Source organism: Drosophila arizonae, chromosome 2 (genome assembly GCF_054131065.1).
Source record: "Drosophila arizonae isolate 15081-1271.41 chromosome 2, UAZ_ARI_1.0, whole genome shotgun sequence".
NCBI lineage: Eukaryota > Metazoa > Arthropoda > Insecta > Diptera > Drosophilidae > Drosophila > Drosophila arizonae.
The window spans coordinates 15,788,186-15,815,290 of record NC_142922.1 but is presented as its reverse complement, the minus strand read 5'-3'; the positions used below and the strand labels follow the sequence as shown (position 1 = coordinate 15,815,290).

Below are 27,105 nucleotides of genomic sequence, written 5' to 3'. Positions count from 1 at the left end.
GCGCCGCTCTAAAAGTATGCTAGACTTTTATTCGCGGCGGCAATGCTAGCCCATGCTGTGCTCGAAAGTAGGCAACAGATTAATATTAAAAATAAAATGGATGGGCTTTGTTTATAACAAAATTCATATAAATATTTAAAATCCACTTAAGGCTTCCCGAAACACTGCAAATTTGTATGTTAAACGAAATATAATGCAGCAAAACTAAAAATCAAAAGCCAATTTTTTTTTTTAATTTTTGTGATATTTTTTTATATTTGATTTTTTTTTTTTTAAGATTTTAAATTTTTTTGTTTTCGATCGTTTTGTATTTTTTGTCGTCTCTTTTATTTTTTCATCCTTTTGTCAGTTGCTTAAGAACTAAAATAACAAACAAAAGCTTAAAAATTCATTTAAAATTACATAGACTTAAGGTTGGACACTAAAAAGTTAGTTTATGCATAAATTACGTTATAAATTAGTTTGTTTTGTCGTTTTGTTTCAGTTGTTCATTTTTTTTAAATTGTAGAATTTGGCAATCACATTGGAAAAACACTTAGGCGCTATAAGTTCTTTGTTTTCTAGAATTTAAACTGACTTTTAACTTATGTATGGCAGGCCCCCAAATAGAATATATGCATATGAACAGGGGGCGCTCGGAGTACCTAGCTAGAGCATATCTATCTACGGCTATTGCTTTTACGATGTACACGCAGCAGAGAGAGAGAGAGAGACAGATTGTTGGGAACTTGTCTGTAGTACACTGAACTATTGGCTAAATACAGAAGTGGGCTTAGATACTAGGAACTATTGCTAGCTGGCTGTACATGAGTCGGGAGAGGGCTCTCTCTCTCTATCTTTCCCTCTCCCTCTCTCTTAATTTATATACACTTTTGGCTCAAGTCTGGTTGGGTATGTGCAATACCTGACCGATCTACGCCGGGGACAGGCTGCTCGCATTATTATTGTCCAGCTGCGAGGTGACCGTGGAGCAGGCGCTGTTGTTGTTGGGGCTGGTCGCCTCGTTGCTGCTGATCGATGCGATGGGCGTCGCTGTGGCAGTGGGCGTGCCGGAGGACTTCTTCGACCGATGCCAGCCAAAGCTCAACGCGGCGCTCAGCTTACTCGGCTTCAGTTGCGGCTCAGCCAGATCATAGTCTTGCCGTCCAATCGAGCTGGCGGGCGTGTGGTGGCTGTAGCCGGAGTCGGAGCCAAAGCTCGAGTCGCCGTAAGGCTGCCTGTAGTCGGAGGCCGTTGTGGGCAGCAGTGTGGAGGCATAGGGCCGCGCCGAACCGGCAGCCACGCCCACTGGCCCAACGCCGGCGCTGTCGTAGTAGTAGTTGGCATTGTACATCGGCTCCGCATACCCGTAGGCCGGCTCGGTGGCCAGCGGCGCGGCGTGAATGCGATGATGCTGATGCTGATGCGCCGGCATCCGCCGATCCAGAAGCCGGGGCTGGGTGCGCGCTCGCATCGTGGCCGCCATAAGGCCGTTGGCGCTGTTGGGCGCATACTGCTGCACGCTTGGGTAGCGGATGCGCTCCCGGTAGATGGTCGCCAACGGCGGCGCTGGCGCCTGGCTGAGCTGCGCGTTAATCCGATTGCGGCGCTCCACCTCGTGCTCGAGCGTGTTGTAGAACTGGGGCGCAGTCGAACGGGCCAAGTAGCCGAGGGACATCATGTTGCTGCGATTGTCGTACAGCGGCGCCAGATCCGCAATGTCCGCCGTGGAGCTGCTGTTGTTCAGCTCGTCCTGCGCGCGCTGCTGCCGACTGCGCTGCGTGCGACGCATCGGGCCGCCGCTCGCCAGCTCATTGTTGTCGCTGTTGTTGTTGTTGTTGCTGTTGTGGCTGTTGTGGGGGTTGCTGCTGGTGGACGCGCTGGCCGTGGACGCATCGTGCGCCGTCGACGAGCTCGAGCTGAGCACGCTGTGTCGCTCCTGCGGCGGTGGCGCCACCTGGCTGCCAGTGGCCGCAACTGCTGCCGCAGCACTCGCAACGGCAGCGCTGCTGGTGCTGCTGCCCGCAGCGCGTTCGTGATAAGGCGTGGCCGGGGCAGCGGCGCCCGTTAGCAGCGTGCTGTTTGCCTCCTTGTGAAAGCTGCATTCGCCTGGCAGCGACAGCTCGTCCTCGGCGAAGTCGTCGTCCGAGTGCAGCGGCGGCTCCGACTCCCCATCGGAGTCCACGCGGCCGGGGCCGAGCTCCTCGTAGACGTTGTCATTCGAGCGGTAGGGATCCGGGCCGGGCGAGGAGCTGACGAGGAAGGGCGGTGAGCGCGTCATCGGATAACCGCTGGGATAATGTATGCTCTTGCCCTGCAGCAGCTATAAGAGACAGAGAGTGAGAGAGAGAGAGAGACGGAGTTAGTTAGAACTTTCTCTTGGCTTGTGGTAAGCGATTTACGGAACAAAACACAGCTGGCAAAGCCTCGGGCCAAACTTTAAGACGACGTGAAATGTGTCAGGACCAAGTAGAATCTGATGACATGCTCGACTAGCGAATACTAGCAAATGGCTACAGTCTTAAAGTTACTTGAGTAAAGTGAAATGCTAGATGATAATGACTATTTACAAGGTATTTGTACGTTTGTTACTGACATTACAGGGTATAGTCAAGAGTTTCATATGAGAATACATATATGCACAGCTTAAGAAACACTTTGAGCACATATGTATTCAGCAAAATCAAGAATGCATATACCCTCTACCCCAAATAGCAGCTTTACAGGGTATTTGTCAGCATGGTAAGCGTAAAGCGCAAGCACAAGTTGTTGAAACAGCGCAAAGCCGACCAAAGACGAAAGGCAGCAGCGAATGCCGCAAGGAATGAATAATAAATATGCAGAGTCAAACGAAACGTGTAAACAGGACCAAACAGGACGACGTAGGAGGACGGCGAAGCTTAAAGCAAATAAAATGCTATGAAAATGAAAAGCGTAAAGTGAACGCAGAAAAGGGTTCAGTTAAAGGGAATGCAGCCAAAAATGTAAAACATTGATTGAGACGAGCCGAGCCAAGGATGTGCATCCTGCTAGCCTGGCCTAAAGGAGCTGTTTATCAGACAATAAAATAAACACGCACTTCATGTTTAGCACACACACACACACACACTAAGAAAAGTGGACCATAAAGAGGTATCAAGAAATATGATAAGGCGCACAAAAGTGGAGGAAGAGGAAGAAGAGAGCGCAAGGAAGTGTTTCGTCGGGGCGGGGAGAGTCGTAAAAATGGCACAAAAGACGCACGAGAATTAAACCCAGAGGCAAAACAGATAATGCATATGATACACACATACATACATATATGATTTGTATGCGTGTGTGCGTGAGAGCTCTTTCAGATTTCAAGTGTGAACAGAGCAAGAGGGCAACAGCAATAGAACAATCGATAGCTGCGAATAAAGGCACGAGGAAATCTGGTCTCACTTTACGCAATTTGAGCAATTGAATTGAATAATCGTGTGCGCGCATGTGGCTGAGTGACACGCTGACAGTGACATTGCACTATTTTGACAGGAATTGTCGTGATATTAGAGCTGACATCGAATCCCGACAAGAAATAAAAATAAAAGCACAGAAAGAAAAGAAAAGAATTGAATAGAGAATCAACAATCAACGTAAACTTCCTGCACAACAATTAAACAGTTTAGCAAATGGACAACATGAACCCGGGTAAGTTGTCGGATCATTTCAATACGAACACCACACGAATTAACGAAATACTAACCTCTGTGTGCGGATGCTGCTGATAGTGCTGAAGATGGTGATGATGATGATGTGGATGCTGATGCTGGTGCTGGAGATGATGGTGCGCGTGCTGATACTGATGATGCCGCACTACGAGCGGCCGATGGTGGCCAAGGTGCGCATCCGGATCCTCATACAATGCCAGGTGGTGGTGCTGACCGCTGTGCCCACCCCCGCCTCCGCCCAGGGGCAGCGTGCCGTTCAGCGTGCCACGCGTGGCTGTCTTGCAGGGTAAAAGGTTCTGTACCTTTCGCTTGTTTCTGGAAGAAAGTTGAAATTCAATTGATTAATTAATATTTTAAATAACCAAAAATTCAAGTCATATTTAAACTAAGCTAAGGCTAAGTTCAAGTGGAGCAAGCATAAGAGAGAGAGAGAGAGATCCTTAAGCAGATAGCTTAAGCTACATACATAAATAATAAATGAGACTGTGACCGAGAGCACGAAAGAGAGAGGGCGAGAGAGAAAGAGAAGGCAGATAAGATGCGTCTGGTCAAGTCTTAAAGCTTAACTTAAAGCTGGTCATAAATAAAAGAAGCAGGCCTTGAGAGCAATGAAAGAGAGAGAGAGAGTGAGAGAGTGAGAGAGCAGAAGAGACAAGATATGAGGAGAGGGCAATGATAATGACGATGACGTTGATGACGTTGTTCGCGCTGCGCTTAATAGAGCAATAAGTTTTCGGTCAGCAGCAGAAGCAGCAGCAGCAGCACCTCCAGCAGGAGGAGGAGCAGGCGCAGCAGCAGCAGGAGCTGAGGGCCAAGAGACGAGCCAAGATAAATCGATTTGTAATGGCTGCAAAATGGAAGGCTCTGACATGAACTCAGCTCGCCCAACGGACTGGACTGGGGGAGGGAGTGGGGCGTGGGGCGTGGAGCGTGGAGCGTCGCTAGCCATGATAAATGCCAATGCGTGGGTCGGGCGGTGCGGGCCAGGTAAACACGAGCGCAAGCAAAACAGCAGCAAATATTTCATTTAGTCCCTGGCAAATAGCCCAAGCAGCTTGATTAATAAAGAATGCGACAAAGGCAAAAGAGAAGCAAAAGCCACTGCAAAAAGTGGGCCACATAAAATTCAATTTAAATAAGCCACAACAGCAGCAGCAGGCCGCCAGCGAGAGAGAGAGAGAGAGAGAGGGAAGCAGTTGACAAGGACAAGGAAGGATGTCAAAACAAAGTCGAAGGCGTTTTGAGACCGCGTGCCATGAAAATAATGAACATAATTAAGTGTTGCCCATGGCAAAGACAACATCAGCTAACAGCTAACACACACACAGAGAGAGAGGGAGTGAGAGAGAGACGCACACTCTCAGCAGCCTCCTGGCATATGGCAAACTCTCAGCTGGGAAGCGCTCTTAGCATAAGCATAATGAAAAATGTAAAATTAAATTGACGCCACGTAGCATGCCCCAGGGCCAAGTATACAAAATGTATGAGTAGTGAATGGGCAGAGCGGGCAGAGGGGCGTGCTCAGGGGGCGGGCCTCTGTCTGTCAGCCTTGTAATGTCTTGTAGGTAAACATGTTGCGTTGTCAAACGGAAGTCGCTCGTAAAAACTCGCCTGCACACAAAATAAAAAGCGAAAGCCAACTGTCGTATCAGAGCATTTGATTGTGGGAACACACAGACACACTCACACATACATACATATATGTATATGTATATTACAAATTCTAGCCTACTTTAGGGCAACGAGCCGGAGAAAAGGCATAAGCGACTAGCGCATACGCTTTGACTCATGCAAAGGGATTCAAAGTATTGTTAGGGGAGAGAGAGAGAGAGAGAGAGAGAGGGAGATAGAGACAGAGTTTTACTCTTATTTAAACTAAATTTTAAAGAACTTGAGGAGTAGCAGAAATAATTATGAATCTATTCAAATGTGCTCAAAGTTCTCTTGCTGCTTATTAATAAAAACGTCAGCTGTAACGGGAAGTCAAAAGCCAGGCTAAGGCACATTAGCCCCATGCAGACGCAGAGAGGGTATCTGGCAGGCGTTGAGGTTAAGAGTCGCTGTCGGAGGCTGTGGCAGCCTGTTTGTCTTTTGCTTAGCAGATACGAGTGGAGGACTGTCAGGCTGTCGGGCTGTCAGGCTGTCGGCGTGCCTTGTAAAATATACTTTAAAGTAAATTAAATAATGTGGCATGCCGCAAGATGATGCACAAGCCAGAACAAGCAAAACAAAAGAGCAATGGCTAGGAGGAGCAGAGACTCGACTTGCCTTTGCTTCGACTTATTTCATTTCATTTCACTTACGAGGCGTAAAAACGAAATCAACGCGTGAGAGTTTAAACGCAGCTACGAGTGTGTAAGCATGTGTGTGTGTGTGTGTGTGTGTGCGTGTGCTTTAACCCTTAAGCAACGTCTTTGATTTCTCTGAACATTATGGCCCGGCCATGGCAATGGACGCAGCGTCCCTGGAGTGTCGTACACTTTGGCCAGCGCGTAAAAGAAAGCTCAAAAGAAAAGCCATTGCTAAACATACCTACATACATACATATCTGTGGCATAGATGGGGGTGCTTAAGCAGCTGCCCCATGCGGCATACCTTTGGGGCAAGCGTCAAGGGTTGCCTTTTGGCATAAGCAATTTACAATAAAATGTTGCCAAGCCAACAACAATGCGATTGTACGTGAGGGTGGAACTAAACCAAACCCAAACCCAAACCCAGACCAATTCGAACCGAACCGAACAGAACAGAGCATAAGACTCTAGTTCAGAGGGATTTCGCAGATTAGACAGTTGGAGAGGGGGGGGAAGACGCTTACGACTGCCGCTTCTTATATAGCATGCAAGCGTATCTTTTATTTATGAACTACGCTCCTGCCGCTCAAGGGTTGCGAGTGTGGTGCGAGTGTGGTGCGAGTCGAGAGCAACAGCTAGAACAAAAGTCATTCACTTTGATATGCAAATGGCCTCTGACTGGGAGTTGTTGTGGTTTGCATTAACTTTAATTGTCTGCATCCATTACAGCACAAATAGATATATATATATATATATATATATATATATATATATATATATATATATATATATATATATATATATATATATATATATAGCATGAATAGATGTCTGGCTGAATAGATATCTGTGTAGTGCACCGCAATAGCCGCCAGCTGGGCCACAAGCCGCAGCTTTGCGGTGCAGCATGCAACAGCTGACACCAGGGTTGCCTAGACTTCGAATCGAGTTACAGCAGGAAAAGGCTATATCAAGTTATAATTGGGCAAACAAAGGAATTATCTAAGATTTTCACAAATTAATGCGCTGAAATTGAAGACGGGGCGGAGCTCGGTAAAGGTCTCTATATAGCAGCTAGTTGAACATGGTCTGCACTTGATTAAAAATTGCCGGGGCAACCCTGCCCAAGCAGGGCCAGGGTTGCCAGGCCTCGCCTTAGCGCCGCGGCGAGGGCACGTGACAGGCAAATGAAATTGCAAGCAGCCAAAATTGATTTTATTTATTTAGCAGAGGCAGTCAACATTAATGGCAACACACACACACACACACACACACACATTTGTGGGCCATAACTTTTGCGGAAGACTGTTGCCAGGGTTGCCATCTATTTAATATGCATGAGCGCGAGAGCAAACGGCAGCGCCCTTGACTTTAACAAAAAAAAGTAAAGAGAAAAAAAAAAAACCAAAACAAAAGTGAAAAATACACTGTAAAAAATGAAGCAAGTTGAAAGTGCAGCGGAAACGTTTTAATTTCAATTTGGCATTTTATATGCAATTATTTGCATAAACTCGAGCATATTTATTGAAATATTATTAACTGGCGACAATGTTAACAATCCGCACGACAAGCGCTTCAGATTTTTGCCAACTCCTGCCATCGCCTGCCACCGCAGCTGGCTGCCACACGTGTTGCATGCGCGCACATTTTATGTAATTAATAAAGTTCAATGTGCAAACATTTGCAACAACACAAAAAAGTTGGCCAAGAGCCGCGGAGTGGGCAGCTCTCTCTGGCGGTTTATTAAAATAATTAAGGTAATTATGGACAGGCGACTCGATGGACTCATAATAAATGCCATTAATGGCACGCAAAAAAAAAAAAAAAAGTCCACATACTAAATGCTTTGGTATTTCAGTTTACAAGCAAAAACAAAAATGGGAGAACAAAATTTAATGTAATTATGAGAGTTTCATGAAAAAATATTTTAAAAATTCCCAAAGCGCAAATATGCATTAAATCTCGACTGTTGCTGATGAGGCGAATTCGAAAAGTTGGTCAGTTAAACTGAGACTGGACTGATAATGTGATTTAAAGATGTTGAAGAGACTGTTTGAGTACTTGGCTTAAACTCCAAGGATATTTCTTGCACAAACAAAATGTTAGCCAAGTTAGAAAATCAACCAACACCAGATGCAATATTCTAAAAAGAAACAATTTTTCAGTGTTGCAAATGAATCAACATCAATGATTTTCCAACACTTAAATGCAGTTCAGTTTGCCTTTACTCTGATTTTATTTGCCTTTTAATTTGCGCGCTAAAGAGCATATTAAATAGTTTATCTCTCGTGCCACGCCCCCTAATGTGCCCAAAATTACGATTTGATTTTGGTATTCACACCCCACAACAACAACAAGGTTGTTTTTTCGGCTTTTATGTGTTGACATTACGATTATTTTATTTCCATTATATGGCAGAGGCAGAAAAAAAAATGAAAAAACAAAAAGTAAAATAAATAAAATTAGTTGCTATTTTATTTATAGGTTTTCTATGTCGCTTTGTTGCTGCCACACGCAACACGATAGTCCACACACACGCACACACATACGCATACATATAAATATACATTTATGTATATGTATTCACATTCATATTCATATTTATTTGTTGTTTGCGCCCATAAAGGCAAAAATAATGTGCCACATCATAAATGCCACAAAAATGGCGCTAGACTCAAGTTGTTGTTGTTGTTGTTGTTGTTGCTCTACATTTTTTGCCTGCTTTTTTTTGCTTTGGACATTCATTCACACACACACACACACACACACACACGCACACAGAGGGCCCAACACGCACATGCAGATAGCAAATGGAGCAAGTTTTTGGGGCAACACTTAAAGCAGCAGCTTTTGCCAACTGTATACATAGAGAAGTGTGTGTGTGTGCGTGTGCCTGTGTGTATAATAAAGATACTTCTCTGGCTGTGTGTGTGTCCTGGTCATGGCCATAACCTCAGAAATGATGAAGCACAACAGCAACAACTACAACAACAACATTTTGCTTGCGTTTGCTTAGCTCTGTTTACTTTGCCACGCCCCTGTCGGGGCCGCCCACTTATCCGGCCTGTGCGTTCGTGCGGTCAGCAACCTTTAATGAATATGTATGAAAAGCGCTTGGAGCAACTCATCCGCTCTGCTCAGCAGCCGCAGCTACCCACCGCCTACTCCTACTACCAAGAGGACCATGAATATCCAGCCAAATCGAATGTGCTTGCGGTCCCTTTCTAACATGTTACCTCAACACTTGTTGATGTTAATGCGTAGTAGCAGCAGCAGCAGCTGAGAGGCTGCGCTTTAAGAGTTGCTGCATATCACTTGAAGCACGCTGAGAGGAAATTAAATTTTTAAGAGCAATCACACACACACCCACACATGCACACATTCATAACTTTCGCTTGGAAGATCGTAAAGCTGGTGTCTCCTCGTATTCATTTCCTCTCGCACTCTTAAGCTCCACATGCCAGTGTAAAGTTCGCACAGTCGTGGAATCAAATAAATGTTTAGCTATAATTCATATACACAGAGCAGCAAAAAAAAACGCAAGAAAAAAGCAGCTAAATTTAGTTAACCCATTAAAACGTACAAGCACACTCTTTCCTCTCACACACTCTGCACTCAGCCTCTCACACTCGCACTCTCACTCTCGCAGCTAATGCTGCTCTATTCTAACTCCCAGCTTTCGGGTTGACTCTCTTTGCTGTGCGTGCAAAAATTCCTTGGACTCTGCTCTCTCCCGCTCATATGCACTACATATGTAAACTAGCGCCAAGCACCGTTATGTGAGCTGAGTTTTTTTTTTTTTTCTTTTATTTAGAGCTCTCTTTTAGTTTGCCTTTGCTGTGGCTTTTTTTCGGCTGCGGATTTCATTTGGCCTTTTTTTAAAGCTGTTTGTTGGTGAAATTGTTTTATTTTCTATTTTATTTCATTTTTTTTGCGCTCGGCTTAAAAGTTGATGTAGCTGTGTGTGTGTGTGCGGGTGTGCACTTTTCTCACGTGTTTTTTTGCTTTTTGTGTATAAAATTTCAATTTAATTTAGTTTTGGTTTTAAGAGTGCGCCCACTCACACACACGCAAGCACACAAACACACACACATGCAAGCACAAGCAAACACACCCATGTAGGTCAGCACTGGAAAGTAGACTACATTAATTTTCGTTTGGCCACCATTGCGTTCGCTTTGCTTGTTTTTGTGACTCTAGCAAATGGGTTTTTACTGTTATAAATGCACATATACAACTGCATAGTTTATATTGTTGAAACGGATTGTACATTTTGCGCATTTCATGCATTTTTCATATAGCGCTAAATTGTTGGCTACCCAACACTTTTATGGCTTATGCATTTTTCTGTTTGCCGTTGTGCAACACTCATTTATAGTTAATTAAGGCTGTGAATATTGTGTGTGGTCCCCTATGCAGCCAGTTGACCGGAAGGTGCTCGAAAGCGCGATTAAAGTCGAGCAAAGACAAAGACCAAAACAGCAGCCACAGTCCAGAATGACTATGTGTGCATGTGTGTGTGTGTAATTGTAACTGTAATTGGCTTACATTGAGCCATAGTCAAGCTCGCAGCATGCCCAAGATCATTGCAGCTGAGCATTAGCATTGACACGTACCTGACCTCAGCACATAGCCAAGACAAGAACCCGCGCAACTGCGAAAGAGCAGGCGAGCTGCACTTAATTAGCTAAAGCGCAAGCAATGCATGCTGCTTCGCTCGCACTCTTTAGACTAGCTTACAATTGTTTTGTTGTTGTTTTTCTTGGTTTCTGTGTACTTACTTCCAGACGAAGAGCGAGGAGATGAGCACAATGAGCACCAGCAGCAGTGAAAAAACCGCTATCATCGCTGAGGTGGCCAGTGATTGGCTGCTGTATAAGCTGGCATCCAGAATCTGCAAGAGAGGCAAAAAGAGAAGAGCGTGAGTTGAAATTACTTTGCTGTGAGTGAAAAGTAAAAGTAGGAGCAACAATACCAAAAAAAAAAAAAAGTTTAAGACAATGCAAATCACGACGCAACTCAAACACAAACCGATTTTGCATGCGAAGAAGAAGAGCAAGCGAAGCAGACGGCAGCAACAAAATTTCGGTAAATATGCCTAACGAATAGCAAACAAAAGCCCAAGACGCTGTTAACCTTTTTTTTTTTTTTTTTTGATTCGCAAAGAATTTTTAAAGATGGCTACAACTGGCGGAGAGTGGGAGAGGGAGCAACAACTTTGGGGCAATCAACAAAATTAAGGTCAAAGCCTGTGAAAATTGCCCATGCAAAATAAAGATAAAGAGAAAATGGAAGTCAAATCAATTGACTTTTATTTTCAAAAACTTTCAAATCATGCAGCTTTTGCTGTCAAAGATAAAATGTCAAGCAAACTTTAGTCTTAATTGTTTTGTGTGATTTCTTTTTGTGGTCGAAAAACTTTTTGAAAAACAACGAAAATCGCATCCACCTGTCATTGGCTCGAACACAAAGGCAAAGATAAAGATAAACAGACACGCACACAAGCACACGCACATAAATCAGTCAAATGCATTGGAAAAATATTTTTTGTTGAGCACAAAGCGAGCGAGAGAGAGAGTGAGAGCGAGACAAAAGCTGCGCTCAAATTGAGGTCAAGCTTTGACAGCTGTGCAAATAATTTTGCTTCGGCCAGTGTGTACACAACTGCAACTGACTGTGTGTGCGTGTGTGTATGCTTGGATGTGCGTATGTAGGTCGCTTTTCAATATGTAATTGCATTTTTGTGCATACACTAATTTATTAATAAATAGTTTCACATTGATTTATTTGCGCTGACACAATTTCCTTTGCACCCGGAAGCGGCTTGCCTCTATCTGACCCCCGTGCCCACAGCCTCCCCAGCTCTCTATCTCCCCCTTTCTCCCTGGGTGCCAATTAATCATTTAATATGCCACAGCTGAGCGCATACAAAAGTAAGGCAAACAATAACAGACACGCACAATCCGCTCCCAATTTCATTCTCATTGCGAGATAAGCTATAAAAATATTGACAGGCATTGCCGCATGGCGAAATTGTTTAAACTATTTAAGAAGGGAAAGGGTAAGGGACAGGGGGAAGCTGCCACCCAAGCCCATACCAAACGCTGCGTCTTATCATATCATTTTTGAAGAAATTTGTTTTCATTCCTCGACGAAAATTGTTTTGAAAGCCATTTACAGAAAAATCCGAAACTGAGTCAAACAAATAAATAACAATAAATTAAACAATTATGCGAGCTGCACCACAGCAAGTGTGTGGCACACAAAAGAGGGGAGAGAGAGTCAAAAGTTTAAAAAAAAAAAGAAAGACAGAAACGAAAAGAAAGAAAACTCCCAAAGCTCATTGCGCGTAATCAAATTGATTAATGAGCTGCGGCGTGGCACAGTGTTGGAAAGTGTCGCGGCAAGGCGTGTGGGGTGTGGGGAGTGGTCGATGGCGACAATTGCTGTGTGCCACTGCTGACCTGTTGAGTGCGGTACGTTGGCAATTAAGTTGCTTGGAGCTGTTCGGCGTGGCTGTTATGTGTATCGAATTTTAGGGTGATAACTATATGATTTCCGGAGCTGATATTATCTTAAAGCTCTATTTACCCAATTTCAGCTTGAGAACCGCAATAGTGCTCGAATCAGCTTAAAGTTCCTAACTGAATTATAATATTTCTGAAAATCTGGTGTGCCATAGAATTCTAACCATATTTATATCTATACCTCATTATAGCTCTGCCGTCAACTCATATGCCTGGCTTGGTAGCTCCGCTACACTGCACAGCTAGGGTTGGGCTCAACTGGTACCTTAAGATCTCTTATGAGTATGAGATGAAAATAATGAATTTTCTCTTGCTTTATTTTCTTTGAGACCCTTCACTTACTTTTCTAGCCGGAGGCGTTCATAATCGATAAATCTATGTGAGTGAGTTTCAGCTATTTGTAATGCCCAAACACAAATGAGCTACATGAGTAGCTGACAGCCCAAAAAGAGAGAGGGGGAAAGGGGGCATGGTAAAAGGTAAAAGGCAAACATTGCGACAGTTTGACTGCCGCCGGCTCGCAACAGCCGCGCGTCAGCTGAAAAAGGGGATTAGCCCCGACTACCAGAAAACTCAGATAAACAAAAAATTACTCAAATAGAATTCAGCTTCTGCGTTGATACAAAAAAAAAAAAAAAAAAAAAGAGTTGTTTGCGTCTTATCGATAACAAGCAGCCGCCCTGCTTCGTCTGTTTGCTCAGATAAGCGCATTTTCCAGTAGGAGTTGCTTGATTGAAGGCTTTCCATCCAGTCCAGAGGCGAGGCGGGGCGAATAGGTAGCCGCAGTCATAAATTAATAAGCAGAGCCGTGGGCAAACAGTGCACCCAGATAACGATAACAGTTTGAACGATTTATGCTCCGGCAAATAGCCAAAAAGTAAATAGAAGCTACAAAACGTCGTGCTGCCAACTTGTGCGATAAAGTAATGAAGGCACAAGCTATACAAAAAAAAAACGAAAAAAAAAAAAACAATAGATATAAATGAATATATATATAAAAACATATATTCATTAGAAATTATGGCACAAAGCTAACAGCATTTAAAGCAGCCGCTGATTAGCCACTCAACGGCTCTTTATTATTTGATTTATTTTCCATTTTTAGCTGAATATTTTGAGTGGGACTCTTGACCTGGCTTTAAAAAGCTGCCACTTTGGGCCAGTCATCGTTTGGTTTGACTACACCTGCGCTGCCCCCCGGCCCCCACACACAACTTTCCATCGCACGCGTTTTCATTTTCCTGATGAAAAACACAAAAGTTTGCAACAATGCCCAGCGCTGTGGAAGCCAGCCAAGGCTGGGCGCTTAGTAATGGAGGCTTGCAGCGCACGTGGACGCACGTGCCACTTGCAGGCTCAACTACAACAAAAGCAACAGCAGCAGCAACAGCAAATGCTAAAGCTACAACAAGTTGGCACACTGATAACATGGCAAAAGTTTTCTACATGCGTTGCATGTGTAACGCCTTTTTCAACACTAGCTGCCGCAGTGGCACGGAGCAGGGGCAGCCAACTTCGATTCCATTGCACGTGCATATCGACAGCTCTCGCACAGCCACGCCCACCAGCGCCCCCTTTGGTGTGTATGTGTGTGTGTGTGTGTGTGTGTGTGTGTGTGTGTGTGTGTGTGTGTGTGTGTGTGTGTGTGTGTGTGTGTGTGTGTGTGTGTGTGTGTGTGTTGATGTTGGCAACTTGGCGCAGTTTTGTAACCACTTGACAGTGCAATTGTTTGGAAACAACTTGTGATTGAGATGCATTTCCAGTTGTTCTAGCAGCATCTGCCCTCTCTTTTACTCCAACTATGTGTCGATCTCATTTCTTTGAGTTGGATCTGAGGCTGCATAAAAGTTGTTTCTAAGCTAAAAAGGCGTTAGTTTTCAAAAGAGAAATGCGCTGTTAAAGCCTATGTTATCTAAGCTGGCCTTAAAAACATTTAAGGACAGCGACTAAAGCAAAGATGACAAAAGTAAATGCATTTGTATTTATTTATTTGTAAAATTAACTTTTTATATTTTTATATTTACAGCATAACACGCAAAACGGAACAGAAATGTTATCAAAATGTTAGAGCTGGACTACAGAGGAATAAATACAGCATATTTGCTTACAGCTTTAAAGTATTATTAAAACATAGTTAAATTGTTATGCAAGGCTCAGATGCCTAAACGAAAACTTGTATATATAAATGTATATGTATATGTATATGTGAAATGAAATTTTCTTATTGTGAAAAGCCCGCCAGACAATTCTACATTTTGTGTTGTCTGCTCTGTTTCTCTCTCGCTCCGTCTCTGTCTCTGTGTGTGTGTGTGTGTGCTGTGTTGTGCCTGTCTGCAGCTGTGTCTGCTATGTGTCAACTGTAAACAACATCAACAACCTAAGGCCACACCCTAACCTCTGAACCGGGCCCATGCGCGCCCTCCCCTCGCCGACAGCACCCTCCATCATCATCATCATCATTATCATCATCAGCAGCTGGAGCGTGCGAGCTCCAAAAAGCAGACTACGAAACTATGCAACGTTCTGTAGACAATGGAATGTGCGACTATTTCGTATGGCATTCGCACGACATTTGATATCAATGTCAAGACATTTGCACTACCCAAGCTCCAAGCGCCAAGCGCCAAGCTCCCAAGCTCCCAAGCTCCCAAGTAGCCAACTCCAAACCATCCTCACTTAACCCTCTTTAACACGCTTTAGCTTTTGCTTATTTAAAGCGATTTCTCAGCTCAAGTTGAAATATTTTTGCCAGCGACCCAGGCAAAAGAGGAAGGCAGCAGTGAAATAAAATAAAAAAGGATTATTCGGTTGCCACGCCCATCTGCAATCACTGTGAGCTGCTTTTGCTTTTGCTTTTGCTTCTGCTCTGCTTATTTTTGCTGTTGCTTCTGCTGCTTGTCAAGTTGTTCATCTTCTTCTTCATCTTCCTCTTTTTTTTTTTTTTTTTTTGACTCTCGCATCGCGCAGCAAATTTAATTTCGTATGTTTGACGCGTCGTCCTCGTATTCCTGCCCCAGCCGAATGCCTTTTGCTACCCCGCTAATGCTATATCGAATCCTTTGCGTGCTGTTGCCACTTTAAAGACTGCAAATACCGTGTATGATGGCTGTCTGCAAGTGTGGGGTATGCTGAGCCCAGAATTCCCAAAAACTTTCCTACATTTACTCCTGTGGAGTATCCTAGATTTTGTCATATGGCATAGATTGATAGACTTTCGTTATGAGGTATCTGAATTTCGATATGTGACTTACATTTCCTCATTTTACATAATAAATTCAATCTATCCTTACCACATTGAAGTCTAATATGATTAAGGAATTGATTGCCAGTATTATTTAAAAATCTTTTTAATTTAATATACTTTCACTTTGAATTATCTTTAGTTCTACAGGACATTCTCGAGTCTAGCTCAACATTATTCTGCTTCTTTGCGTTTCCCAGTTGACAATTACGCTCCACATACATTCACACAAACACACACACCCACACACACACAGCCAAATTGGCACAATTCCCGTTAAACTTATCAATTTGATGAGAGAGAATTTCGCACACGCACACACACACCCACGAATGAGATGTTGAGACTTCCGAGCCACGATTTAGCCCCTCTCCTCCCCGACATCTCCCCTCGACCAGCTCCCTGTGCCCTGGCAGTTTTGAACGCTAATCCATTAAATTGATGCTGATGGCAATTGAATTTAAGCTGCTGCCGCACAGATTTCTAACGTATTTCACCTGAATGTCACTCAGTGGAAGCATGAAATTGCATTTCGATAAACGATAGACGCGGCTATCGATAGACGTGCACGTTAAAGCCGACATTAAGCGCATGTTCGCATTTGATTTGTCAGCATCAATCAGAAGCGACCCACTGTCAAATGGAACGTACTTGGGGAGTCAGAGAGTATCTCAGAGAAAGAGAGGGAGAGGAAGAGGGATAATCTCAAGTGCCCACACACACACACACTCGCACACGCATAGCCTCTACTAATCTATCTGGCGCTCTGCGGACCACACACATGGAATTTGCTTTTTTATTTATTGAAATTTTTTCGTCTGTTACATAAATGTCCAATATTAAGTGGAAAACACTTGAGTTTTCCGACGTGTTTGGGGCTGCCCCAAAAAGGAACATTTATTTATTTATATATATGTATATATGTATGGGAAATATGAAGATAGGAACACACATATCTGTGGGCACGTGAGCCTCATGCGCTTATCAGGGTCTTCGCCCTGCCCTCCTGCCCGTCTGAAGTGTTGATGTGGAATTTGATCTTGTGTTTTGTGTTGTTTTGTTTTGCTCTTCTCAGTTTTCCTCTGGCTTGCCCGCCTGTTGCCTAAACAAACAAGCCAGCGATTAGATCAAGTGCCAGGTTGCATTTGCTTAAGTTTCTCCTTCTTCCATTTTTCCCACTCATTTCATTTATTTTTTAATAAAAATAATTTGTAGCAATATTTTTTTGTTTTCCCTGTGTTTGGTTCCTTGAAGTTTGCTGTGAGTTTTTCGGGATGGTCGGAAAATTCGTTGCGCCTTGCATGGCCATATGTTGCCACGTTACAACCCCCTGGAACCGCCCTCCGACACCGCCCCTTAGCCAACTACTTGGGTTGTCCTTTTTGTGCTCTGACGCTTAACTTTTCATTGTTATTGTAATTTGTTGGCAGGAGGATTGGGTTGGCCAGCCTCATAATGATGACGTTTTTTCTGCCTGTATATATTTATAAATATATATGTATATACGTATACATTTTGGCAACAGCTGCTGCTGTGGCAACTGCCAGGACTTCAAGGAGCAAACTGCTTTAAAGTGTTGCCTTGTGGTTGTCTGTGAGCCCAACAAGAAAAAACGTATACATATATATAAAACATACAAAAGGAAAACCAAGAAAAACGAACCTGAAGGAGGAAGCGTCAACTTGTTTGTCTTCTTTACTTTTAAATGAGTTGCACATTGAAAAGGCTTTAAAATGTGGGAGGAAATGCTCTGTGGCTTGAATTTCATGTGAAATGAAAAATAGGCCACAGCAAAGGCTTTATATGTTATGAAGTTATGGTATGAGACCAATGGAAACCTTAAATGCCCAGCTGAAGCTAGATGTGGTTGCTATTTAGCTATTCTGAACAGACGCTTAAAGCTGTTCAACTGTTAGTTAACAGCTGTTAGTATTAGATACTTGAAATAGAGTTAGTCAATTGTTGGGGAAATTTATTCAATTGGAATTTTTACTTAAACTGTTAACTGCTTAACATATGTTAGTTGAAGCTTAACAGTTAAGGCTAAAGATCAGCTATTCATATACCTAGTAAATCTTATAGAAAGAAGTCGAACGCACCAGCATATTGAGCCACACTTTATTGCTTTTGACAATTGTGGGTTGCTGCTCTGGTTGGCATATCTGCATGCCCTCAGAATGTTAATTTGTGTTTAACATTTCGGGCCTCGTTTAGCAACAGATTTTTGATCAGATGCCATAAATCGTGGCAGCCTCGCACAATGCACAACAATCAGTTCAAGTGTCAAACACTCAACATTTCGCACTTGTGCCATGAAACCCTGCCCCGCCCACAGTTCAACCCACCCTCTTCGAGGCACCGCCGCCACCCCAATTACAGCCAAAAAGGCGCATTGTTATTATTACTATTATTGTAGTTGTTGCTCGTATGCATGCATAATGCAATAATTCAATAAGGCAACATAAATTAGAGACACCTTCAAAGGGGAAAATCTCAACAGCTGTGAGCCCTATGCAGTTCATTAGGGTAGCAACCCTGCTTGCCACATATGTAGTTAGCTATAACCGTATAGAGCTGAATCGTGTACTCACCGGTATGGCCTGGCAGACGTCGCTCTCCCACTGCTGCTGCGCCAGTTGCTCCTCGTTGCAGTCCTGCGGCACCACAGTGTACTCGGCCAGCGCCGGCGGCCGCGGCGGCGGCGGTATCAGGAACTGTGGCGGGGGGGCTAGCGGCATGCCGGCGCATTCGTCGCAATCGAACATGAAGAGCTCGGCATCCATCATGGTGTCCAACATTTTCCACATTTGTTGCTACTCCTCACTTTTGAAATATGTTTGCTTTTTGGTTGTTGATTTTGGTGTGTATGTATTGTGTGTGTGTGTGTGATAGTGTTTTTGTGTATGTGTGTGTAGTTGAGATCTTGGGCTGCGTGTCAAATGCGCTTCCTGATCGCTGTCATCGCTGGACAGCCCTCAACGGCGGCGGCGCTGCAAGGAAAGAGAGAGAGAGATGAAGGAAATGTAGTCAAGGCTGGTGAATAGCTGGCCAGGACATCAGCTGGCCACAGCTGTCGCTGCATTGTCTATCACAATTATCTGGCCAATGTAGGGCTTGGCACGTCGCGACGCGTCGCTTATGGCCTGGCCTGGTCTGATCCTGGACACACTTCCATTGGCACATGCAAAAAGTCCAAATATGCACACATACATACATATATATAGACTGTGAGGATATTCTCGACTCGTTCCATTCACACCCCTAAGCGAATGCAACGCTCCTAATGTGTCCTCTATGCGGAACCCACCCCGAGTCTCTCTAGCCACGGGGCTGTTAATTTTTATTGATTTTGTTTAATGCGTTTCTATTTTTTACTTATTTATTTTTATTTGCTTTGGCTTTATGCTGTCAATTTTGCTGCTGCTGTTCTTGTTGTTGTTGTTGTTGTGCGTGTGTCCTGTTTTTAGCCCGTTCCATTTTTATTGCCCTACAGTTGGCTATATATACATTTTCCTTTTCTGTTTTTCTTTTTTAATCCTCTAGCTAAATCTGTCGACTCATTGGCAATTGTTTTAACCCCTCTTCTCGTACCTCTTCTTTTTTTGTGATTATTATTATCCTTTTTCCTGCGGTTCTGTTGTTATTCTTCACACATATGCTGACAAAATAATTGAGAAATTGCGTACAGTTTGATGAGTGCATTCACAGCTCAAGCAGAGATCGAATTTCATCGATTGTTTTCACTGCCAGTAATCGATAATTTAGAGATAAGTTGAAGTATAGATTTGATAACAGATTTACTGTTAGTTTCTAATAAATTAAGATGATAGTTAGATGGGATACTACTTATTATGCTCATATATTTATTATGCCGATATATTTCATATTATGTTTACAGCTAATTAGCAGTTTTCGATTTATCGATAAATTTATCGTTAATGCAATCGATAACTTATTGCTAAATAACGTTATCATTACCATAAATATTGACTATTTCAATTCCTTGCTCTACTCTAAGCCACTTGCTACTAGTCTTATCGATTGTCTGGCTACTATCGATAGCTACCAGCGGCTGGATGCCGTTAAACTTGACAGTCGCATTCAAAATTGGTTCCATCAATGCAAAAATGCCAAAAGCCAAATCTCGCCTTGCCACAGTCCATGTGGATTACGTTGCGGCTTAAGCTCTCGACTGTCTGCCAGCTACTTGACAGCCGGGAAAACTCAAGAGCTCAAGAGTCCATGTGGCTGCTGCGGCTGCTGCGTGGGGTAAGGCCAAGGCACATAGACACAGCCAGAGCGGCAGCGGGGCGGAGGATGCAAGCGAAGGCAACATATGTTGCCAGTTGGGCCATTTAATTAGCTGCACAGTGAGCTGACAGTTGTCAGAGAGTGCGGCGCTGGCTGAAGACCAAGAGAGAGAGAGAGAGCAGCCGAGAGAGAGAGAGCGAGCGAGCGAGAAGGTAGGCAGGCAGGAAGGCAGGCCAAGCCAACTGATAAGATCTCAAGAGAGAGAGAAAAAAAAAACTACAATTGTTGCTGCTGTTGTTGCTGTTGTCTTGCAATCAAATGTAAGCCGCTGTTGACATTGGAGATTAAAAGATATTAAAAACGAAGACGACGAAGCGAATCTGACACACAATGTTGCACTGGACAAAAGAAGAAGAAGAAGATTCCAACTTGAACTCGAAATAATACAATGACAGACGGTTAGACAGACAGACCCAAACCCGACAAACTGACAAGAGAGAGAGAGAGCGGGAGAGCAAGAGAGGCACACACAACATGTCAAAGATGAAATGTTGTAAAGAAAATTGAATTGAATTGAATGGAATTGAAATTGAAACGAAGTCAAACTAATAAATAACAAAAATAAAATCGAAAAAAAAAAAAAATATAAATATAAAAAACAGATTTGTGAGCGACTAACAAACGCCCTGTAAAATATTAACTTATTTATAATAGAATAAACATACTTTTAATTAAGAGATGAACTTAAAGAGTTTGTAAAATTCGTGACTTTAGGCTATAGAGCAGAGATTGCTGAGCTGCTTCAAGCTTGACATTTCTTATCAATTATACCTGATTCAGCCGACCCTACCCTGCCCCAATGCAAGTCTAATGCAATCTTGATTTTCAACAGCAAACTGCAAGCAAAGGCTCGCGCTTAACTCAATACCTAAATCTCAACTTTAAGCTTTAGTTTATTGTTTTTTTTTTTTTTTCTTCCCCTTTATTTTGGAAATCGATTGAATTGTCTCGCGTCTCGCAGCTCGACGCCGAGAGACAGACAGAGACAGCGACAGCGAGAGACTCTGTCTGCTGATTAGCTTTTGAAAGCGGCCCATTAAAAGCGCTGCTGCAAACCCCAAGAGCTGCAAAATAATGAAATAAATCGTGTTGAAGTTGGCAACAAAAAAGAAAAAAGAAACAAACAAAAAAAACATAAACCAGAGCAAAGGAAAAGGAAAAGGAGCTGATGCTGAAGTTGAAGCCGTTGCAGGCGAGACAACGAAATCGATTTGTTTTCAGATTAAGTCTGGGACGCATTCAAAGGTTCTCCTGGGACGCACTGGCCGTCCGACGAAGCGTGAAACGGAAACGTTTTGGACGAGGCGGCAAGGAAGCAGAAATGGAAATCAGAATCCTGTCGAGGTGAGTAGTCGAGTCAGTCGGGCAATTAGCAGCAGGAGCAGGAGGCGAAACAGCCGAAGCAGCCGAAGGAAGCGAAGGATAAGTACAAGAAGCAGACATTCTGATAAGAGCAAATCAAAGTGAAATGCTAGCAATTAGATAATTTGCTTAAAGTCGGTCTTGAGATACATTTTGAGAAACTACTTGAAGACAGCTGCACGCACAGCTTGTTATGATAGCGCCGAGCAGGGCAATCGAGGAAAATGATTGGGAAAATCAAAAACATTTTCCTTGCTTAGAGCATCGCAATTAAACTTGGCCAACCCCTTTTCTTGCCCAATTAAAGTATATCTCAATGGAACTAGCTCTGAAACCCACTTACTCCCCACTTACTTTCTCAGCACTTTCACCCAAGGCTGATTTATGTCGCTTATGTAACTACTTGAGAGACAAAGAGACAATCAGACAAACAGACAAAAACAACAGCTGCCTGAGACTGAGAGCATAATTGAATTGTGCCCAACATGAATTTCGATTGGAAATTGTCTGAGGCAATATCGAAATTAGCTGGACAATTGTCCGGGGTGGTTGTAGTTGGTTTTCCAGCCATAGTTTTTCCTCTGCTGTCTATTTTTTGCCACGCATTTAAATGACTCAATCGTTGCCATTGAAAAGCCAAACCACGTTTTGGGTCACTCCAGTCGAAACAGAGACTCGAGCGCAGGTAACCGAAAGCGAAACACATTTATTAGCTAGAATGATAAATGTTCTTTCCAAGGATCGACAGTTCTGACTGCCTCTACCTCTCTCTCTCTCCCTCTGGCACCGTCGCGACAGTCTGAACGTGTAATTTTAATTCGTTTTGGGCATAGGTAAGCGATATGGGTGCCACTCAGGTAAAAAACCGAATAGATACAAAAAGAAAAACCCAAACTGCAGTCGGCATTGAAAATTGAGACATTTAATGTAGTTAGTAGTTCGTTTGTCCCTTGGTCTCTGGGCTCGATAAGTGTTATGGGCTCTGCGGGATAGCAATTTTCCAATATGTGGAACAAATGTAACTAGCCTCGTCTAGCAAACGCACGTAATACGAGAATATAGTGCAAATTGCTAAGGGCAGGGCATAAGGCAGCAGAGACCAGCAAAGGGCGAGATCGAATACTATAGCATGATTAGAACATAATGGGCTTAGTTTAAAGTATGCCGATAATTATATATGATTAATTACGGAACAGCTATAAACTACTAAAGTAATTTATAGTAAATTGAAATGCGGATTATAATGTTGTATAATATGTATTGTATTGTTGTATATATATTAAAATACCATACAATATAATCTGTATAGATCATATTTATTATAAACTACTTGAGTAGTTTGTATATTTGCTTACCTATTTTTAGTTTATTTGTTAGAAAATATGTAAGCAAATAAAATGTTTATTTTTCTTTAGCAATATTTATTTTAATGCATTTTATCATTAATGCTACTACATTCCATTCAAAATTTGATGCAAACGTTAAGTTTTAGTCAAAAACTTATCTAATCTTTTGTCTTAAATGCTAAACTAAAACAAAAAACTTCTTTGTTCCGGAGTCGCGCTATATTAAATGAGAAGTGGAACTTTAAAATAAGTTTAGAGCTCTTAACTTATCTATTTTTTAGTTTAAGCTTCCGCCAGCTTTGGATTTATTATGCACTTGCGCCCAAAGCAAGCAACAAATTACCAAAAAAAAAAAAAAAAAAAAAAAAAAAAAAAAATACAAATCTAGGCTAAAATATGCGTTAGCCCCAAACCATAAGCAGAAAAAATAAAATAAAATAAGGACCTACAGCAAGTTGTGCCTTAGTTTACATATCATTTATTATTTGTTGTGCTTGTCCAGTCTCGGTCGAGGTGTTTGTGTAGAGCATGAGGGGAGGGGGGAGCACACAACTAACATTGCTGCGCCCCTACGGCTGCCTCTGCCTCGGCTGCTGCCTCTGCTGCTGCCCCTGCGGCCACATTACGCTAAACTTTTAAATAAAGCAGCGCGCCTCGTTGACGCAGCCAGACAAGTTGAAGGAGACGGTAGCAGCGGTAGGGGCAGGGGCAGGGGCAGAGGCAGCGGCAGCGGCAGAGCAGTTGACGGGCATGTCACATCAATGTCACTCAGCATTAAGAGCAAAAGTGCGTAAAAGAGAGAAAGAGAGAGGGAGTGAGGAAGGAATGGAAAGCGGGCTGGGGAATTACAGTAAGCATGTCCTGAGACGGCTGCGATAAAATTTGTTTTCTTTGCGCTCGCTTCGCACTTTGTCTTCCTCTCTCGCCCTCCCTCCCTCTATCACTCTCTTTCTCTCTGGGCAGCTGAGCACGAAAAAACATCGGCATTTACCTACCACTGCAGTGGCTCCTTCGCACCGTCCCCCGTCTCGCCTTGCCACTCCTCGCTCGCCCCTTGGCAGTCGTGTAAGTCCTGCCTTTTTTCACGGCTTTCGCTTTTTGCGTTGCGAGAAAATTACAAGCGCATAACAAATATTTTGTTTTCAGATTTTTTCCTTCAGTTTTTTGTTTTTTTCTGTTCTTTCTGTTTTTTTCATTTTCATTTTCCGCATGTCTCAAAATTTACTGTAACAATTTTCGCGTGCGTTTTGTTTGTACATTTTTGTTTCGCTCTGACTTCATCTTTTTGAGTTCTTGTTTTCCTCAGCGATTTCTTTTCGTTTGGCCTATTTGCATAAGGTGCTTAGAGCTTGTTTTGTGTCTAAGCCGCTTAGCATATGGCAGCAGCGCGCACTGAATGAGCTTTGAGGCGCAGCTGCAGCGACGACTCATTCCGCTCACGGCTATAATTCACAATTGGTTCTGACGTTGTCAACTATCGGTTGCTCATTCATACGATGTCTGCACTGAGCGATGAATTCCCACGCAAACTGACTTTAATAAAGCCATTACGAGTCACAAGTTATGTCAACTCTTTCCACGCACAAGTTACCTTTGCTTCATTGTTTTTGTATTTGCTTTTTGTTTTTAAAATATATTTCAGTTGAAACAACGCGCTGGGCATACTAATTAGGCAGGCAGCGGGAGAGCGGCTCAAACAAATAAATTTGAAAACAAACAGCAAACGGAAATCCTGTGAGCCTTTTGCCTCGGCAACAGCCCAACAAAAAAGAAGAGGCAGGGCAAGGTAAAGGTAGAGTTAGAGGTAGAGCTAGAGGTAAAGGTAAACATGTGTAGCACTTAAATTTCAATTTGGGGAACATACGCCAAATGTGCTTCCCAGCACTGAGATTTTGCACTTGCCAACACTCTTTGCCTCGTCCGCCTCACTCCCTTTGCCCACATATATAAGTACATATATATTTATTGCGTAGGCTCGCGATTGAGTTATTATTTATTTGCAGCGAGGCGCGTTTAACAGCTCATTTAGCGCTTGTATCTGCCAGATACGCGCCTGTGTGCCTGTGTGTGCGAGCGTGTGTATCTGCCAGATACATTGCCCACTTGCCTGCCGCGCATCGTCATAAATTTGGATTTTGGCACTGGCAATTTATGAGTTATGCGCCTTGGCTTATTTACCCAAAGGATTAACAGACAACGACGACGACGAAGACAGCGAGCGGGATGGGGAGCGGGAGGGGGAGGGGGGAGGGGACAGAAGAAGTCAAGCAATAACTGAAAAATAATGAACTTGCCGCCAAATGTGGCAAGAGCACTTGTTGCGCCCTTTCGCCCTTTCTGCTAATAATTTCAACAAATTTACGTAAAACAAAAACTGTTGACACTTTACCTAGAGCCAGCGTCAGAGTCAGAGTCAGAGCCAAAGTCTAAGAGCCAAACAGCTCGCTGGGCTAGTTAAACAAAGGTGTGTGTTTGTTGTCTCCCTCTCTCTGTATGTGTGTGTGTGTGTGTGTGTGTGTGTTGCTCAACCTTATAGATGACAAGTGCTATGCTGTATGCTTAACTTCTTTGCTCTTCTTCATTTTTCTACACTTTTTCTATTTGGTTATAATTAAAGCTTTTGTCGGCTCGTTTGTTGTTGTTGTTCTATCTTCTTCTTTATTCTAGAAATGATTTGTTTGCTTTTCAGCTTGTGGTTTTCTTTCTGTTCTTTCCTTCTTCTTTTCACAAAATTAAAACAAGACGTTGGCCTTAGGCAAATGCAGTTTCTCTGTGTTAATCTCACCGAATAACTGTAAAACACACTTCAAATAACTTGGAGCACTTTATCGAATGCTTTTACAATTGCTTTTAAACACTGTTTTCTTATTGACAACTAAATAAACAGCATTAAATGTCATGGCTTAAAGCAGTTGTTAAGATTTCTTTGTGAAATTTTTCTACATTTTCTTTTTTTTCTTATCTTCTTATTTATCTTTTTATATTTTTGTATATATCAATTTTCATATTATTATTTTGTCTACATTTTTTTACAATTTATTTTTTTTTTTTTATATATTTTTGTATATATCAATTTTCATATTTTTATTTATATATTTATTTATATTTTTATTTTTATTTTTTATTCTAGCATTATTATTAATTGTTTTTCTACATTTATAAATAGATGCAATTAACTTCTGCAACATTTTCCATATCTATTTCCCTTTGCTTATAGCGCATTTCCTGTATCGACACAGAAAGAAAATGTGAAAATTTACAAGGAACTTATGGCATGATGGCCATAAACTCTATAAGTGATTGTGGACTACGCGCAACAGAATTGAGAATTCACATTTTAATCTTGTTCGTATTTTTCTTTATATTTCTCTCAGAGTGTGCTCCAACATTTATTCACTATATTTTCTCTGCTGTAAGCTAACGAATAATACTAAAATATAACTCTATCAATATTTTTGAATATGTCACACACTCAATGCTCGCTCTATAGTTCCCTCAAGCTTAGCTGCTGTTGCATTGATAATAGGATTGATCGGTAATCTGTTATCGATAAGCAGATAGTAATTGCTTTACAGTTAAGCACATAAATATGGAATCAGAGAGAGTGAGAGAGGAGCGGCTAAAGCTTAAGCGTTAATCTGTCGCTGCGACTTCTGCTGCTGCCGCTGCTTCTGCTGCAGCTGATAAGCTTTTTGGCTCGACCCACTCATGAGCTGCATCCGTTCGCATTTGCCTCTCGCCCACCGCTGTGTTTGGCTTTCTTTGGCGCTCTAATCCGCAGCTCGAAACTCTAACTGTATTTCTAGCTGCTCGCACTTGTTTTCCGCCATTTTCGTTTGTGTTTCAGGAGCCGTGCAGCATTTTATTCCACGCGCTGTTTGGCCAACTTACCCGCTGTTTTTTACTGCCCGCCGATAGGAGAAACTTAAAAGTTTTGCAGAAGCGGCTGTTGGCTGCTGTTTGCTGTTTTGGGTGTTGTTTATATCAAAGTTAGATCCAATTGCTTGAAATATTTATTCGTACTGAATGCTTGCTGGTTTTTATTTGAATTTCAATTTGTTGATAAGCAGACACAGCCTTTGGCGTTGCTCTTTGATTTCTTACACTTGTTTGTGTTGATTTTGCAATTATTTCATTTCGCACTTTTCACAAATTTCCCATTCACATTTTCCGCACGGTTCAGTCTTTTGCGTTCGAGTTCAAGTTTCGTATTCGTTCAATTCGTTTTGATTTCTCACATTAAACACGCGAGGCGCACACGTCCGTTGGCGGCGACTGCGAGTCAAAAACTGAAACTGAAATTTAAAACGAGAGCCGAGCAGCAGCAACGGCAGGAGCAGCAGCAGTCGCTGTCGCAGC

At 42.7% G+C, this 27,105-nt stretch overlaps 1 protein-coding gene across 3 annotated transcripts; it reads right to left on the bottom strand.

Moving 5' to 3' along the window:
* Nucleotides 1-484: 484 nt before the first annotated feature.
* pxb (putative Hedgehog signaling attenuator pxb) lies at nt 485-27,105 on the bottom strand. 3 transcript variants are annotated; one of them, XM_089464006.1, is made up of 5 exons: nt 23,738-27,105; nt 18,319-18,717; nt 10,741-10,853; nt 3,704-3,983; nt 485-2,302 (listed from the first exon to the last, which is right to left on the bottom strand). In XM_089464006.1, exons 2-5 carry the CDS (start codon nt 18,532-18,534, stop codon nt 914-916), a joined length of 1,998 nt encoding a protein of 665 aa, XP_089320132.1. In that variant the 5' UTR covers nt 18,535-18,717; nt 23,738-27,105; the 3' UTR covers nt 485-913. The 3 variants fall into 3 exon arrangements, with proteins under 3 accessions (XP_089320132.1, XP_089320127.1, XP_089320116.1); XM_089464001.1 differs by having other exon boundaries at nt 23,742-27,105; XM_089463990.1 differs by having other exon boundaries at nt 26,638-27,099.

Coding starts and splice junctions, on each gene's coding strand:
- pxb (XM_089464006.1), bottom strand. CDS start 18,534: ATGTGGAAAATGTTGGACACCATGATGGATGCCGAGCTCTTCATGTTC. Junction 3,984..10,740: donor TCCTCGCTCTTCGTCTGGAA/GTAAGTACACAG, acceptor ACTTTCTTCCAG/AAACAAGCGAAAGGTACAGA. Junction 2,303..3,703: donor AGCAGCATCCGCACACAGAG/GTTAGTATTTCG, acceptor TGTCTCTTATAG/CTGCTGCAGGGCAAGAGCAT.